Genomic DNA, 14,904 nt, shown 5'->3' with positions numbered 1-14,904 from the left:
AAGGAGCGCACATGAACTCCCAACCATCCCAACGCCACGTCCCCCAGAAATTCATCAAGATCTAAGGAGTCATTCCTGCTGGATGTGTATAGCTGGGAAAAGTTGGCAGTGAAGGCGTTTAGTATGTCTGCGGTATCACGATAGAGTATGTCCCCCGGTCCATCCAATTCTAAAACATAGTTGGAAAAGCGTGGTTTTCAAAGGGTTTCTGCCAGAGCTTTACCCGGCCGTTTGCCTTCCCCGTACCAGCGAGCCACCCAATATTTACCCCTGAAATGGGCCTCGCGATTAGCAGTTTCCATGTAATCTGTAAGCTCCTCACGATATTTGTGTTGAATGCTGCTATAAGGTCCCGATGAAAGCTGTGTCTCAAGTGTTTTGAGCTCTACTTCTAGTTTCCGCAGTGTGTTAGTTATAACTCTAAGCACTCCCGAGCTTTTTGATATGCAGAATCCGCGGAGGGTAACTTTAAAGGCTTCCCATATGATCTCTACGTCATCCACCGAGCCTTTGTTCCTTTGGAAAAAATCTAGGATTTCCTCCCCCAGTTCGGTCTGAAAGGCCGCATCCAATAGAGTGGAGGGCTGTAATTTCCATGTATTGCGGGAAGGGCCATATCCTAGTGAGGTTAGTGTGAGTCTTACTGGGGCGTGATCAGAGTATGTTCCTGCCAAGTGAGTAACTTTGGATATGGCAGGTCCCAATCCCCTCGACAAGAGCCAGTAATCTAACCGGGCCCAGGATGCGGCTTGCGCAGTGAAGTGTTTGCCTTCTTTTTTGTGCGGGTGCATATATCGCCAAACTTCAATTAGTTGGTTGGCCTCTAGTATGTCATGGATGACTGCGCATGAATTAGTGTAATGATGAGGAGCTGGGATAGATCTATCTGCCGCAGGGTTATATGTTACATTAAAATCATCCCCCAAATTATATGACTGGAACCTATTTCTGCTATCTTACCCCAGAGTGAGGCGTAGAATTCAGGGGTATCAACATTGGGTCCATAGCAGCATGCTAGTGTGACCGAATCAGGTCCCAGCTTACCCCATGCCAGGCAGTATCTCCCTTGTGTATCACAAGAGGCGCCCGCTAAGGCGAAAGGGGTGCGTTTTTTAATGAGTATGGCTGTCCCTCTGGCATAGGAGGAGTAGGAAGAAAATATTCTGTGTTCAGCCCATCTGTGCGCAAAATTATGATTGTGTCTGGGGTTAATGTGCGTTTCCTGTAGCATAGCTATGTGGATCTGGTGCCTATCTAGATATGCCCATACTTGGCGTCTCTTTCGTGGATCTCCCAACCCTCGAACATTCCAGGTAATAATCTGTAAGTTCTCAGGTGAGGTTGAGTCAGTCATAAGTCCATATGAGTCGTGGTAATTGGCCCTGTGGCCTCAAGTCGTTTGTGAGAACAAGAGTGCAAAAACATTTCTGTCCAATACCCTGTGCCATAACTATGTTGAGTTCCATAATGAATAACCCCTGCCCCACCACCCCCACCCACTGAAGCATCCCAAACATGCCAGTCTCATAATGCCCCCCCACCCAAACACCCGAAAACAGTAAATACATGCTGCTTGTGGTCACATTCGAAGTTCAGTTGGGGGAATGCCCGTGAGGGGGATACCCCTAGATGTATGCATGGTGTCCCCTTACCCATAATACTCTGAGGTGATAGTACTATTGATCTCGGGAAGGACTGAGGGTGCTCGGTGTACGTGTTTCTCCCTTGTGTTTGAAGAAAACAGAAAGAGGGAAGCAAACAAAGGTAAAGCCCAGTATGTCACTTATCTGGTCTGCAGTGGCCATTTTCTCAAGCACTGTAGAGTTCATGCTGGGCCATGTCCCGAAGGCTTTATGCTTTGCCAACCACCTGGTACTGTTTGAAGTAGTCGTTGTGTGTTCAGCGCAATTCTGCCCCTGCGGATGGGGATGGCAATCACGAGGATGTGCCATGCGGGTCGTCGGACATGTTGTTACATTTGAAACGTTTCAGAAATTCGTCTACTTGTTGAGGCTTAGTAAAGAACAACTGTTTCCCCTGGTGCGTGATTCTTAGGCGTGCTTGGTACAGTAATGCATAGTCTATTTGGGCCTGCCTCAGTTTCTGCTTGGCGGACATGAATTTCCGTATCTTCTCCTGTACCGCCACTGTAAAGTCAGGATATATGGAGAATGTGACTCCGTCAAAGCACAGTTGGTGTTTTTCCTCGGGCCATTTTAAGTGCAACATCGCGGTCTCTATAATTCAGGAGGCGTGCGGCGATGGGGCGAGGTGGTCCGCCCGGAGACGGACGGGGACCCAGCGAGCGATGCGCTCTTTCAACTATGAATTGCGCTGTGAACGATTCTGCGCCAATAGTCGCCAACAGTAATTTCTCAATGTATTCTTCAATATTTCCGGTGTTGGTACTTTCCGGGACCCCAAGAACGCGTATATTATTATGCCTGGTGCGTGCTTCGATGTCTTCATTTTTGGCTGCTATTATTTTCAAAAGTTTGTCCATCTGTGCCACCTGATTTTGGATCTGAGAGGTTGGATCTTCTGTGTCGGAGGTGCGGCGTTCGACTTCAGTGATGTGTTCCTCATGTCTACCAGTTTGTGGACTATGGCGTCCATCCGCGTCGTCATGGCATCCATTTTGTCAGCTATTGCAGCTATGCCTTGTCTGACCTCATGAAGGATGCTTTTCATATTCTCGCCTGATATGTTAGGGGATTCTTGCGCCGAGCTGTGTGTGGCCTCCGTTCCCGCCATATTCTGTTCCTCCTGATGCAGTCGGGTGCTGTTTTTGTTATCAGAGGTCAGCCGTGGCTGTCTTGCGTCTGGTTTCCCCATGAGTTTACTATTTGTGGTGCCTCGTCTTTTTTCAGCACGTAGTGTCAATGTATGTCTCGGCGTTTATGGTAACAGGTGAAATCCACTCCTTCCGGTGCTGTCGCTGGTTAGCGCCTGGGGTTTTTATGCGTGCGTCCTTTGCCCGTTTCCCCCTACCAGGCCGCTTCTTTCATCCGCTCAGTGTGAATGCGCAGTTATGTGGAGGGAACAGCAAGATTTCAAGCACACTCGGTTCCGTTTTGTTGCGCTAGGGCCATATGATCTGCCAGTTTAGTGGCCGTAGGATAGCACGCTATTAGAGGCATGCAACGCGCAGTTTGTTTCCCCCTGCGATTTGGTGGTTAGTTGCGCTATGCTGGTTGTTATATAGTGGCCTGCAGTGTGTGTGGTCAATTGGCCTCCTTTCAGTATTAAGTCTTGTCTGTGCCTGGGCTATGAGCTAGGTGTGCCGGCTGCTCCTTGTTTTCACACAGCCAATTCCCCTCGTGCGTGTGATGCAGGGTCTCAGTTCAGTTAAAGGGCGTGTAATGAAACAAGCCCCGTCATTTTCTAGTATGCGCGGCGGGGCAGCACAGTTGGTCAATTCCACTGCTGGGGTAGTTTGTGCCTCGTGAGGCTCCCAGCGCTCAGTACTGTCTCCAGTCTGTGGGGTAAGGCACTAGTTTGATGGCGATAATTGCAATTGTTGAGTGGCGCCAAATCCCGTCCCCCCAGGTGATACTCCCTAAGGGGCGGCGATCAGCAGGGATTAATGCTATGCTCTCCCATTACCTCGCACTTCCGCAATGTCTATCCTCGCAGCGATCTCTCTAACGGGTCGAGCTGGGCCTCAGAAACGCAGTGGTGAGCGCGCGTCTCCTCGGGTCACCGTCCTCCCTCAGGCTTCTCAGAGCGGGGTATTAGCGGCGGCAGTACGCTGTGGTGCAGAAGCTAGTATGGGCTCTTTCCACAAAGACACCAATAGTATGTGGTTGCTATTGTCATCAGGGGCGGCGCATTTACAATCTCACCTCACGCCGCCAGAATTCTCTCCCGCTGTCACTCCTCACAGAGGCCTGCGCACCACGTGAGCGCCCTGGCCTCTCATGTTCATTCGCGCCGAGCGGTGGCTCCAGGCAAGTTTAGCACATGCAGCGGCAGTTCCTTGATGCGGTCACAGCGGCGGCTCAGATCGCTCCACACCTCCCAATTTTTCAGCGAGGATGCCAAATGCTTCCGTCTCCTTTTGGCAATAATTTTTATGCGTCCATGTACATCTGAGCAGGATTAATTGGCGGATTCATGAGCCGAGCTGCAGGAGCCTCACATCAGTGCAGCCATCTTGCTCGTGCGTCACCTAGCGCCCCCCGGAATGTGCATTCTTATGCAACTGTAAGTAAGGCACTTCTATATGAGGTCCTGAAGCTTACTAAGCTTGCTTAATGAAATAGTACCAACTATGAAAATTACTTTCGACAAAAGTTCTTTAAAGGCTCAATCATGCAGGGGTCCACACTGGGTCCCCAATTGCGTTAGTGAATAGTATGTTCAGATCCCATGATGGAAGTGAGACGTTGCTTGGTGGTATGAGACATCTGAGGCTGTCCTCAAAAAGCCTGAATGATTGTGTGTTGTTTAATAGAATGGTTCCAACTGTTTTGAAAGTCTGCTGCAGGTGCTTTAAAATTTTGCAGGCGGAACCACTGCTTTCAAGGATGCAACAGAACTTCTTGAACTGAAGTTTGTAAGGATACTACATATCACAGAATGTCTTGAACTGCTTTTAAGGATGCTATATATATTACAGTACGTCATAATTGAATGTTTTAAAGGATACTATATGTATAGTATATCTTCAACTGCTTTTAAGCATACTGTATATTATAGAATGCCTTGAACTGAAGTTTCTAAGGATATTATATGTTACAGTATGTCTTGAACTGCTTTTAAGGATACTACATATTACAATAGGCCTTGAACTGAGCTTGTTAAGGAATATTATTATTTGTAATACAAGGCACTTCAAATGTGCTCAAGTTGCAGGAAGACAAGACTCCTTCACGATACACACACATTTGAGGTAGGTTTAATATCTAAACTGAAGGACCTTATGAGCCTAATTGCGAGGTTAAGTGTAGGAAGATCTGCGTATATCATAACCCCTCCTTTATTGACTGATGAGATAGTGTTAAAGTAGCAGCTACTTGTGAAACAGGATAGACCATCAAATGCTAAAGCCTTGCATTTCAAAGAGTTGCTACCATTAATACTAGTTTTGAAGCTCAGAATCTTTCCTAGAATTAGAAGTTTTGCACAATCTCGATCCAGAATAGTTTTTGAAAAACGTTGAAAATATCAGAGTAAGTGTACTCTGAAGCTCATCATGTGGTGAAGAACCAGGAATCCTCTTGGTTTTGTGTGCATTTTCAGACTCTTTGTCTAGCTGCCTTGTCCAGAGGATACACTCATTTTTCATATCACCTCTGCCTCATAGACAGGTCGCATGTACATTTAAGAATGTTAAAATCTGCATAAACTGTGAAAAGTTAAGAGACTTGTTTTGCAGCATGAATTTACATAGAATTGACATGAATTCCTTTGAGTAGCAACTTTCAACATTAGAGGGTGAGATACAACAGTAACTGTTCATAAGAAATAGCAAGATTGCTCGGTTTACCTAATAATCTGTGGGCATAAAAATCCACATAATATGCCAGGCAAAGGTATGTAAAGAGCACTCCCTTTCTATACATATTGGCTGGTATATTTCTAAACTGCAGTAGTTTCAGCACTCCCTTTGTAGAGACTCATTCCGACATATTCAGAATTAACATTACCGCATGGTCGCGGTTTTCTGATTCTGAGATTTAAAGGTCAGAATGGCAGACAGCATGCAGGTTTGGTTTTACAGACCTAGAAACTCCTTTTCCCCCTCTTTTTGACATGTTTTTCCGGGCCAAATGCTGCAGTGGATATCTAGAGCTACAATTCGTATCTAAGTTGGATAATTTGCACCTTTCTCCACATTTACTGCAACACATCAGAAAAATACTTGTACATCAGATGATGCCCACATATCCAAACTTGTTTTTAATACAATATACCCATGCACTATCAGCCCATAGACTACATATGACTGATGCCTGTATATTGTGCCTGGTTTTGATTGTGTGTCTCTTCCCTTGCTCTTCCAACCGTCGAGGGGCACTAGCCACCAAAACATCTATTGATTTCCCAAAGTGTCTGGTATCCTTTTAAGAAGATGAATTATCCTCTCGTAGATATAGTCCTGTAATGCTACATCTGCCTCATGTTAATCACCTGCATACCACTTGTTTCATGATCTCCCTTCTCACTGCATGTTGCATGTTCTCCGGGCTTACCTCGCTTTGTTCCTGCTTACTTGGGACACACATCATACCTTCTCAGCACCTGACTCCTCTCGTGTCAGGGCCACTCACCATAGCTCTACGTTGCCTAAATCAACCCCCACTTCACATGATCCTAACCCATCTCTGCCTTCTGCTGTCCTTGATCACCAGAGGTTTTTTTCTACTCACTGTGCTTCATGTTCCCCTGGATCACCCCTCCTTCTTGCTCTCCTCTCACCTTGTTCCTGCTAACCCCCTGCTTCAGCCTGTCCCACTCACCTCTGCTTCACTTTGTCCGGCTCATCATGCTTCATATTCTCCCTACTTTTTTCCTGCTTCACATTTTTTCTGCTCTTTCCATTCTCTTTTCTTTGCCGTTTTCTGCTTGAATCCTGTCTTCACTTTATTTCTATTCATGCCTGCTTAGTATTCTTACGACCCCCACTCTGGTTCTTGTTCTCCCTACCGATCCCCTGCTACTCTTCCACTCTGCTAACCCGCTGATTTGTGTTCTACCTACTCACCTTTGCTTCACAATCCTATTAGTTATCCTCTGCTACATATTTTTCCTACACATTCTCTGCTCCTTTAGCTCCCTACTCACCATCTGTTTCATATTCTCCATACTCACTTCTTTGATGCTCTCCATGCTTGCCATGCCACCATCATCACTTACCTTCCATGATAGAGATATGCACTGCTCGCCGGCGTGTTCGTGGCACACTTGTCAGCCTTGGACCATGCGTGATGGATGGGCAGCTTCTGCTTGGCACCAGGCCAGCTCTGAGCAAAGAGGAGAAACATATGGAGGGTCGTGTTAATTCACGGGAGAAAGAGAACAGGAAGGAGTAGAGGGCACCATAAACAAGACGCTAGAGAAAGGATTATTGCACGGAAAGAGGGAAGAGGAGCAGCAGTAAGTGGTACAAAAGAGACCAGCAAGCATCAGAAGGCGAACATGAGGAAAGATGCAAGGATAAGAAGAGGAATAGTGAAGTGGAGGGGTTAGAGGGAGATTGCATGCAGAAAACAAAGAGGCCATAGATTCAAACAGGAAATGTTTAGAGAGAAAAGGATGAAATAAGAATGATGGACTGAATGGTTGAGTTAACCTAAGCCCCTGGTGATTGCCTGGGCCACATTCCAGTCCATCACTGTTCATCACCCGCTGTTTCACTTGAGACAAAGACCTACCGTATGCATATGAGCTTTTGTCCAGCTCCAATAAGAAAAGTCCAGCCCTTAATGCCAGGCCACACCACCTGCAGGTGGGAAAACAAGGTACCCTAGACTGGTTACAGTCTACGTAAGCCTAATCAGTGAGATATGTACTGAGTAACTGTCAGTGGCTGAGATTAATTCAAGCACTCACTTTCATCACTTTGTGCTCTTCTTTTGTTTTCTAAGCCACTGCTCCCCTGCTCACTGTGCTATTGGACTCAAGCTGCACCTCAGTGGCCACAATTAGTATGAGACTACTTGTGGTCCTGTCTGGAGGGGATCTGGCTGCACAGTGTGGGCTGGACTGTCAATTAGAAGACTAAGACTTGTTCAATATCACTGGCCTGTATCTAGAGTAGCACTATGGGAAAACAGTAGACAGAAATGTAGCATGGGTAATTACCAGTGGCTGAGAGCAACGCTAGCATTCCATCATTCACCTTTTTTTCTATTGGAAGTATAAGGAGACACCAGTGGGAAAAAAAGTATTCTAGTGGCAGGGGTAGGAGCCCTTTGGTGGAAGCTCATTAAGGGAGGCAGGGACTCCGAGTTTGGGGTGTCTGACTAAGTTAAAATAAAAAAAACACTATGGGTCCAGTGCTGCGGCAGTTACTTTGTGGAGGAGCGTTCCCTGGTAGTGCTGTGGTACTGATGCAGGGTGCATGTTGTGTGACTGCTGTGAAGATAGTAATGAATTTTGAAGAGCACGCCATTTAAGACCCACATCTCTCTCTTGTTTACTATTAGATGTCCCTTCTTCCCCATGAAGTAAGTTATGAGTGATCAGCATCTCGTTTACCAGGGGAGCCACGACGATCAGTTTTCACACTTTGAAAATGTACTCATTCATTCATCCATGGGCCATATTTGAAATTGGACCTCTTTGCCCTAATTTCCCTTAATTGAGTATCTCCTTTTGAAGTCCATGAGGTCATTAACGCTATAGATAGGAGTCTAGCAGGCAAGGCTCCAGGCCCAAATGGGATCCCAGTGGACATTTTTTAATCAAACCCCTCTTTATGGGCACCTTTACTAAGTAACCTGTTTAGATCCTTAGTGCGTCGGCTGATGACTGAGTCCTGGAAGTCCGCTATCATAGTCCCTATTTTTAAAAAAGGGGTCCGATCGAAGACGAGCTGCAACCAGCCAATGTCTTTGATCGACTCTTGCGCTAAGATTTTAGGCCAAATTTTATTGTCACGCCTGGAAGACTGTGCTTTTGCAAATAACATCTTATTAGATGTCCAATTTGGATTTAGACACGGTGTTGGGACAATCAAGCAATCTCTAAATCTTTATTTAATCTGGAGGAAGTAGGGAAAGGCTAAGAAAGGCTATGTGCACCTTTCTTTTTTCGATTTATCCAGTGCCTTTGATCTTATAAATCGCATAAAGCTGTGGCATTTAATGGGCAAAATGGGAGTGGAACACAACGTATTGACACTAAATAGGGGTCTACACCAGGATCTTATTGTTAGTGTATGATATGGCCCTTCAGACTAATACTCCTCCCCCATAAGAGCGACTAGGGGTGTTGGGCAGTGTGCATCTTGGCCCCTTTTCTTTTTCTGCTCTATATCAATGGTATAAGTAACCATTTAATAGAACATGGCAGAGAGGTACCTTGTATGGGCCAAAAATTCATTTTTTTTGTTTCTACCGTTTAAGGACGACTTGGATCTCAAAGTACATTTCTCAAAGTCATATGTAATGACATGCGCCTGCTCCAGAACTAACTCAAAGTCTTTTAATATGGAGAACTCTGTCTCATCAAAGGTAAAAAAAAAAATGAATTATCTAGGGTTCATGCTTAACCAGTCACTGAGCTTGACCCCGCTTTTAACACTTGGATGCCAGACTTTTAACCGAAACATTAAAGCCATTTTTATATTTGCCCATAAGCTCCAAAATAAACCCATTCCAGAAATGCTGATCCTATACAGGAGCAAGTGTATCTCAGCAGGGGTATATGGCGCTGGCCTCTGGGGGTACAATAAGGTGGATATTCTACAATGCGCAGAAAATAAATTTTTGCGTAGACTATTTTCAGTTCCAGGGGGTACAGCTACCTTAAATATGCCATGAGGAGCTCGGGATGCTACCTGGAAGATCATATTGGATTAGCCGTATTATTATTGTGGGTTAAAATATGGTCATCCCCAGAGGCTGGTCCGATTAGATCTTGCATCTCAGACTGCATGCCATCAAATGGGGCAGATCAGATACAATGGCTAAGGAATTTGGAGGTCACATTTGATATATTGGGCCTCCTCAATCTTTATAAATTCCCCCAAACAATCGGCCCCAATCACAAACTATCTGTTAAAGAACTGTTTTTGAGCATTGTGTGAATAAACGTTTGACCGCTGCGCAGGCCAAAATAATCAATTGTAAACTATGCCACAGTTTCAACAACTTGTGGTTTAGGGCCTTACTTTTCCCTACATATCTTCACTGGCTGTCTATGTTTAGACTATACACTTTGCACTTTAAATTTACTTTTCCATTCCTAGAGGCACAGCAGCAGGATATATCTCTTTGTGAGTGCAACAACTTCTCGATATAAAGCACCGTTCATTTATTTTTGTTTTGTCCATTGTATCCAAGACGCCGTGTTTTTGGGGCCGTTGCTGCTCACGGCCAATGTGAGGCAGCATAAGGATGGTTTAATTTTCACGCAGTCTTTAGGTTTACCTGAAATCCGTTTTGCAGTTTTACGTTTTATAATATCGGTGTTTTACATCAGGAAGAGATATGAATTTTGAGGGTTATTTAAAAAATGTTTTAGACAAGATTTAGTATATCTGACAGGGCTCTTTTAAATATTGTTTCTCAGAATTGTCATTTGAAAATTGGGTATTGTCTATGATTTGTACCAGACGAAATTGTTTGCCTTTGTCTTTTTATTTTATGTATGCTTTTAAAGACTTTGGTCGAATAAATTTTACTTTGACTGACTGACTGAGTAAATGAGGCGCAGATAGATACAAGGCACCTGATTACTGGAAAAGATGCATTCTCCCAAGCAAAAATGTGAATTCTGACAGTTCACTTGTGTGCTGAGAGTTTACCAGTGAAGAACATAGGTGAGAATTAGATCTGTTTTTCACTGCAAGCATACTCAGATAGAATAGTGCACACCCCTGTGCCTTCAAGGGACACCCACCCTTAAGGTGCCACTTCATAAGTGGTGCACAATTATTGCACCTTTTGCCCTGCCTCTATATCTGTACCATGCATTGGTTCAAGGGCGAAGACGTTCCTTCATTTGCATGAAGCTACCACCCCATGCAAACGCGGAAACAAAAGGAAGGAATGCTCCTCTGGGTTTGCACAGGCTCAATTATTGGCTGCATGATTCATATTCGAGAAGAGGTGGACCATGCACCTGCGGCCCTTCTGTAATGTCCCGAGGGTACATAAAGGAGCACAAATACCCATTGTCCTAGGGGCACTTAAGTAATATGGCCTTATGGGCCATATTACATTATTATGGTACGTGGTTCTGGTTTTTGCCAGGCAGGTACTCTGTGCCATATTACAAAAATAAAATGAGCTGTCCCAAATGCAGGTGTGAAATTTACCAGGGACAGCATAGCATTGAAAGGTGCAGCAATGGTTTGAAACCGGAGGTCTGCCTTTCAATGCAAGAAAAGCAGACACCTTTTACAGATGGGGCATGACTCCCTATATGTGTTTTGCAGTGTGACTACACCCACTTGCAATCGGATACCTGGTCCCAGTATCCCCTGTACCCTTACCTACAGACCACATTAAGTGGGGTTCACTGAATGTGCATCACTTCCTATGTAGCACCCATTCAGTGTGCCACCTGCTGCCTTGCTTGCCTCTGTGCACGCATCTGCAACAAAGCACAGGGGTAAATGCGTTCCTTTATTTGCATATGGCTCCACCAAGCAAATTATTATATGCCCCCTTGGAAAAAGCCCTCGTGAATAATGTGCACCGGTATCATCTATAATACAGAAGAGGCTGCTCCAGAAGCACAAAAAATGGGCCAAATGCCTCAGGTGTCCAACCAGAGGTCTGCGTTTGGTGTGATGTTCTAACAAGTGATGAAGATTTGAGGATTGCTTACCTGTGGATTTCAGGCGGCTCTCTCTTAATTTTGGCACTCGACTCCATGACTTCCTTGGCAACACGGCCGCTGATGGCGAAAGAGAACAAAACAATAAAAATTGCATTAAATCATCAGGAAGAAGCAGAATGGCATCATACTACAGGACCAAAACCTTTGCAACTGGGATAATCTTGCCATACCATTTAGAGAGCTTGCTAAAGTCAGATGTTCTCCTCAATATAAACTTTTGGCAGTAAAAAAAACCATATAGCTCCCTTTCAAGTAGTGCAGAACGCAACTGTGCATCTATTGTGTGGCCTAAAAAATAATCTGAATCAGTGAAAGAAGCAAGAAATTGTCTTGGTTGGCTTCCAGTGCATTGCCAATTATCCTGACCAGATTTAGAGATCACCCACCAGATTTCTCATTAGCAGCATCTAAATCTTGGAACGCCCTTTGGGTTGCCTTTCAAAAGCAAACTTCCCTAACTTGCTTTAGAAAGGGTTTAAAACCTTTCTTTTTATCCAGTAGCGCACGCTCTCAATAATTTCATCCACTTTAAGTACCAAGAAACCAATTTTAGTGAACGTTGTTCTATATAAATACTCTGACTGACTGACAACAAGTCTAAAGAGAAGACTCGTGCAGAGGATCATGCAGTCAGAAAATAATCCCACTCTATTACATCCCAGGGCACTAGAGGGATTATGCTTAAAGAAAGCTGCAGCTACATAACGTGTTTGCTTGAGGTCCTTGCATGAACCCAGAGAAGTGACATTGGCAGACCTGTGTAGTCATGGAAATGATTACACTGTTGACATTGGGTCAACCTAGAAGGAGATCATCTTCTTACAGTTGTGCAGCCATAGTGCACGTTAGCTCCAATACTCCTTCTGTAACCCCAGTAATGTCCACTAAAGAGGACGGCACACTTAGTAAGCAGGATACCAATCCTGTCCACTTGAACTTAGCATCGAAGGATATCAGCCAGTGACAGAATTTCGGTCTTGGAAGACAGAATTTGACACAAGCAGCACTAACAAATTCATGTTTTGTGCTGGGGACATCCCCTTTCTTCTCAGTATGTACTAATCCTGAATTTGTTTGGCAGGAGCATCTGACATTCAGTCTATTCCTGGGTTCCAGTCACCCTTGGTGTTTCTTCCTACCCATGCTATCCAGGATCCTTTGGTACGGGTATTGTGGAGTGAACAGTGTCCTGCTGGGTCTTGGCATCCACGGGTTGCAAATCATTTTTCCCACCTTTGTAGTCTGCTGTACATCTCAAATCTACATTTACTTGAAATATAAGTATTAAAGATTATTCAGTTCCTCATTGAAGGGCATTTTATTTCTATGTAACTCCCAGAAGCGATTTCAGAATTGTTCCAGAAGACAAAGTGCGTTTGAATAAAATGAGTTTAAATGAGAACATAATTATGTTCTGTATCAAGCTTTTCACAAATCTTCCCCTTTCCGGGTACACAGCGAAAGCAGGCAAGATTAGTTTCCAGAGGCCCTGGCCTGGATCATGGCACTCCAAAATCATACAGCTCCCTTCTTAAATAAAATGTGTGCTCTCAGCAGAGTCAAGTCCATTAGTTCATTACAGTCCTTTAACCGTGCTACTCCCAGTTTAAGCATAACAGCAACAAGGGGTTTGGCCCTAGGCGCCTGGACGGGCCGTAATAAACTAAGAGAAAAGGAGTCCTAGCCGTCACATTTAAATGCTGCTAAACCAATTTAGCAGGCTAAAGGCCATCAATTCAATTGATATAGGTTTGAAGCATTTATTTGCTACTTCATTCTATGCACTTTACTCAACATATAATCATAGGTCAGGTAAGTGCGGATATGTTTTAGGCAAGGACAAATTATACATATTAAGGCAACAAATAAAACAAAAACATACAGATTTTGTGATTAAGTAATGTGATGTATCAAACAATACATGAAGAGTGATACATAACAACAATTAGCTAAACATTATATCACCAGTCTTAGTTCACAAAAGGAGCAGCTTTTAGGACATCCTTTACCATCCACATTGTGTAACTAATTTAAGAAGCTGCTACCCACGGGGAAAAGAAACTTTAGACCCAGGAGTGAGACCATTCAAAAAACATTTCTACTGGGGGAAACCTAATTAAATGCGAAAGTTCCCGTGTTGTGTAGTGCCGACGCGTTTCGATTCCCAAGGTGGTTTGTGGGAGACAACTTATTCTTTTAGAGAACATTCCAAAATTAGACCACAGGATGATAGGCATTGCAGTCTTCGAGTTCAAGGTAAGTACATCTGGGCAAGGCCAGCGTGAGGCAGAAAACCCTAAACTGAATGGATGATGATGTCGTGAGGATGGATGGGTTATACGGTGATTGTGCATCTATATACATCCCCTCCTGGCTACAAGTTGTCCTAATCAGTACTTGAATCCACTCTGAGAGTCACATGGGCCTACGTACTTATGCTTCCAGATTCAGGACTCACAGTTGAGGACTCCAGGAACAGCTTCTCTAGGAAGAGGACATCGTTGTTGCCTGCCTGCTAGAGCTGACTTTGTAGAGGATAGTGCAGAGCGCGCTGTCTGTTAGTCCTGCTTCAATCCGAGAGTGCCCTGCATGCCTGGCGGCATCAAGTCCAACTCATTTCAGATCGCGTGTCTCCTTTGCCTAGTTAGTGCCTGTCTGCACAATTCCTCTGGTTCAGGAGTTATTCTTTGGACAAACAAAATCTGTATAGGGTGAACAAATGAGTATGTTATGCATTTTGTTGGAAGCCCATTCATATATAGGGCGTAGTTAAGTCTGCCTAACACTTATAGTTCATTGTCTGGACTCCGATTGGTATATGCCGCTTTTACCATAAGGGCCTTAAGATTCTTGTGTGTCAGGCAAGCTCAGAGGATCTAATGAGGATGCTGTTTTAGGGCTACATTGCCATTTCCTTTAGTGTCTGCCATATCCTGGTCCTGCTTCCTCCAACACTACCAGGTGTGGAAACCCTGAAGTCCCGTATAAACATCAACTGTGTACCACGAGATATCACTGTGTGCAAGATCCTTACATAAGCTAAATAAATTCACAGAGCCTTGCAAAATACATTACTCACACACCTAAAAAAACAGGTTTAGGTACTGGAAAGAATCAACTTTGACTTGCATTTTATTCTATAGCCCTGATGATGATCCATTAATTTGAAGTGAAGATCTGTTTGAATATTGTTGATTTATGATTATTACAGGGTAAAACTGTATCTTGCTTCACAACCACTGCCGCAGCGTTGTCTTCTGACCAGCACAAACATAAGGGAACCAAGAATCTCTAAAAGTACTATTGTGCAAACAGATTAACACCTGTGCAAGCTGGATTCTGACGGAGCCTGGCAATACAACCTTTAGAATTACCTAAGTCTTCCTG

General features: G+C 44.3%; 1 protein-coding gene across 4 annotated transcripts in view; it reads right to left on the bottom strand.

Annotated features, from left to right (window-relative positions):
- FRMD5 (FERM domain containing 5) overlaps positions 1-14,904 on the bottom strand; it is a 493,627-nt gene that overhangs the window by 43,865 nt on the left and 434,858 nt on the right. For all 4 annotated transcript variants that reach the window (XM_085644690.1, XM_085644693.1, XM_085644691.1 and 1 more), the window contains 2 exons: positions 11,506-11,574; positions 6,862-6,968 (listed from right to left, as the gene is read on the bottom strand). In XM_085644690.1, coding sequence (XP_085500816.1) covers positions 6,862-6,968; positions 11,506-11,574 — 176 coding nt within the window. The remainder of the gene's footprint in view (positions 1-6,861; positions 6,969-11,505; positions 11,575-14,904) is intronic.

Source organism: Triturus cristatus, chromosome 3_1, assembly GCF_964204655.1.
Source record: "Triturus cristatus chromosome 3_1, aTriCri1.1, whole genome shotgun sequence".
Classification (NCBI taxonomy): domain Eukaryota; kingdom Metazoa; phylum Chordata; class Amphibia; order Caudata; family Salamandridae; genus Triturus; species Triturus cristatus.
The sequence above is the reverse complement of the archived record's forward strand: the minus strand, read 5'-3'. Positions and strand labels throughout refer to the sequence as shown.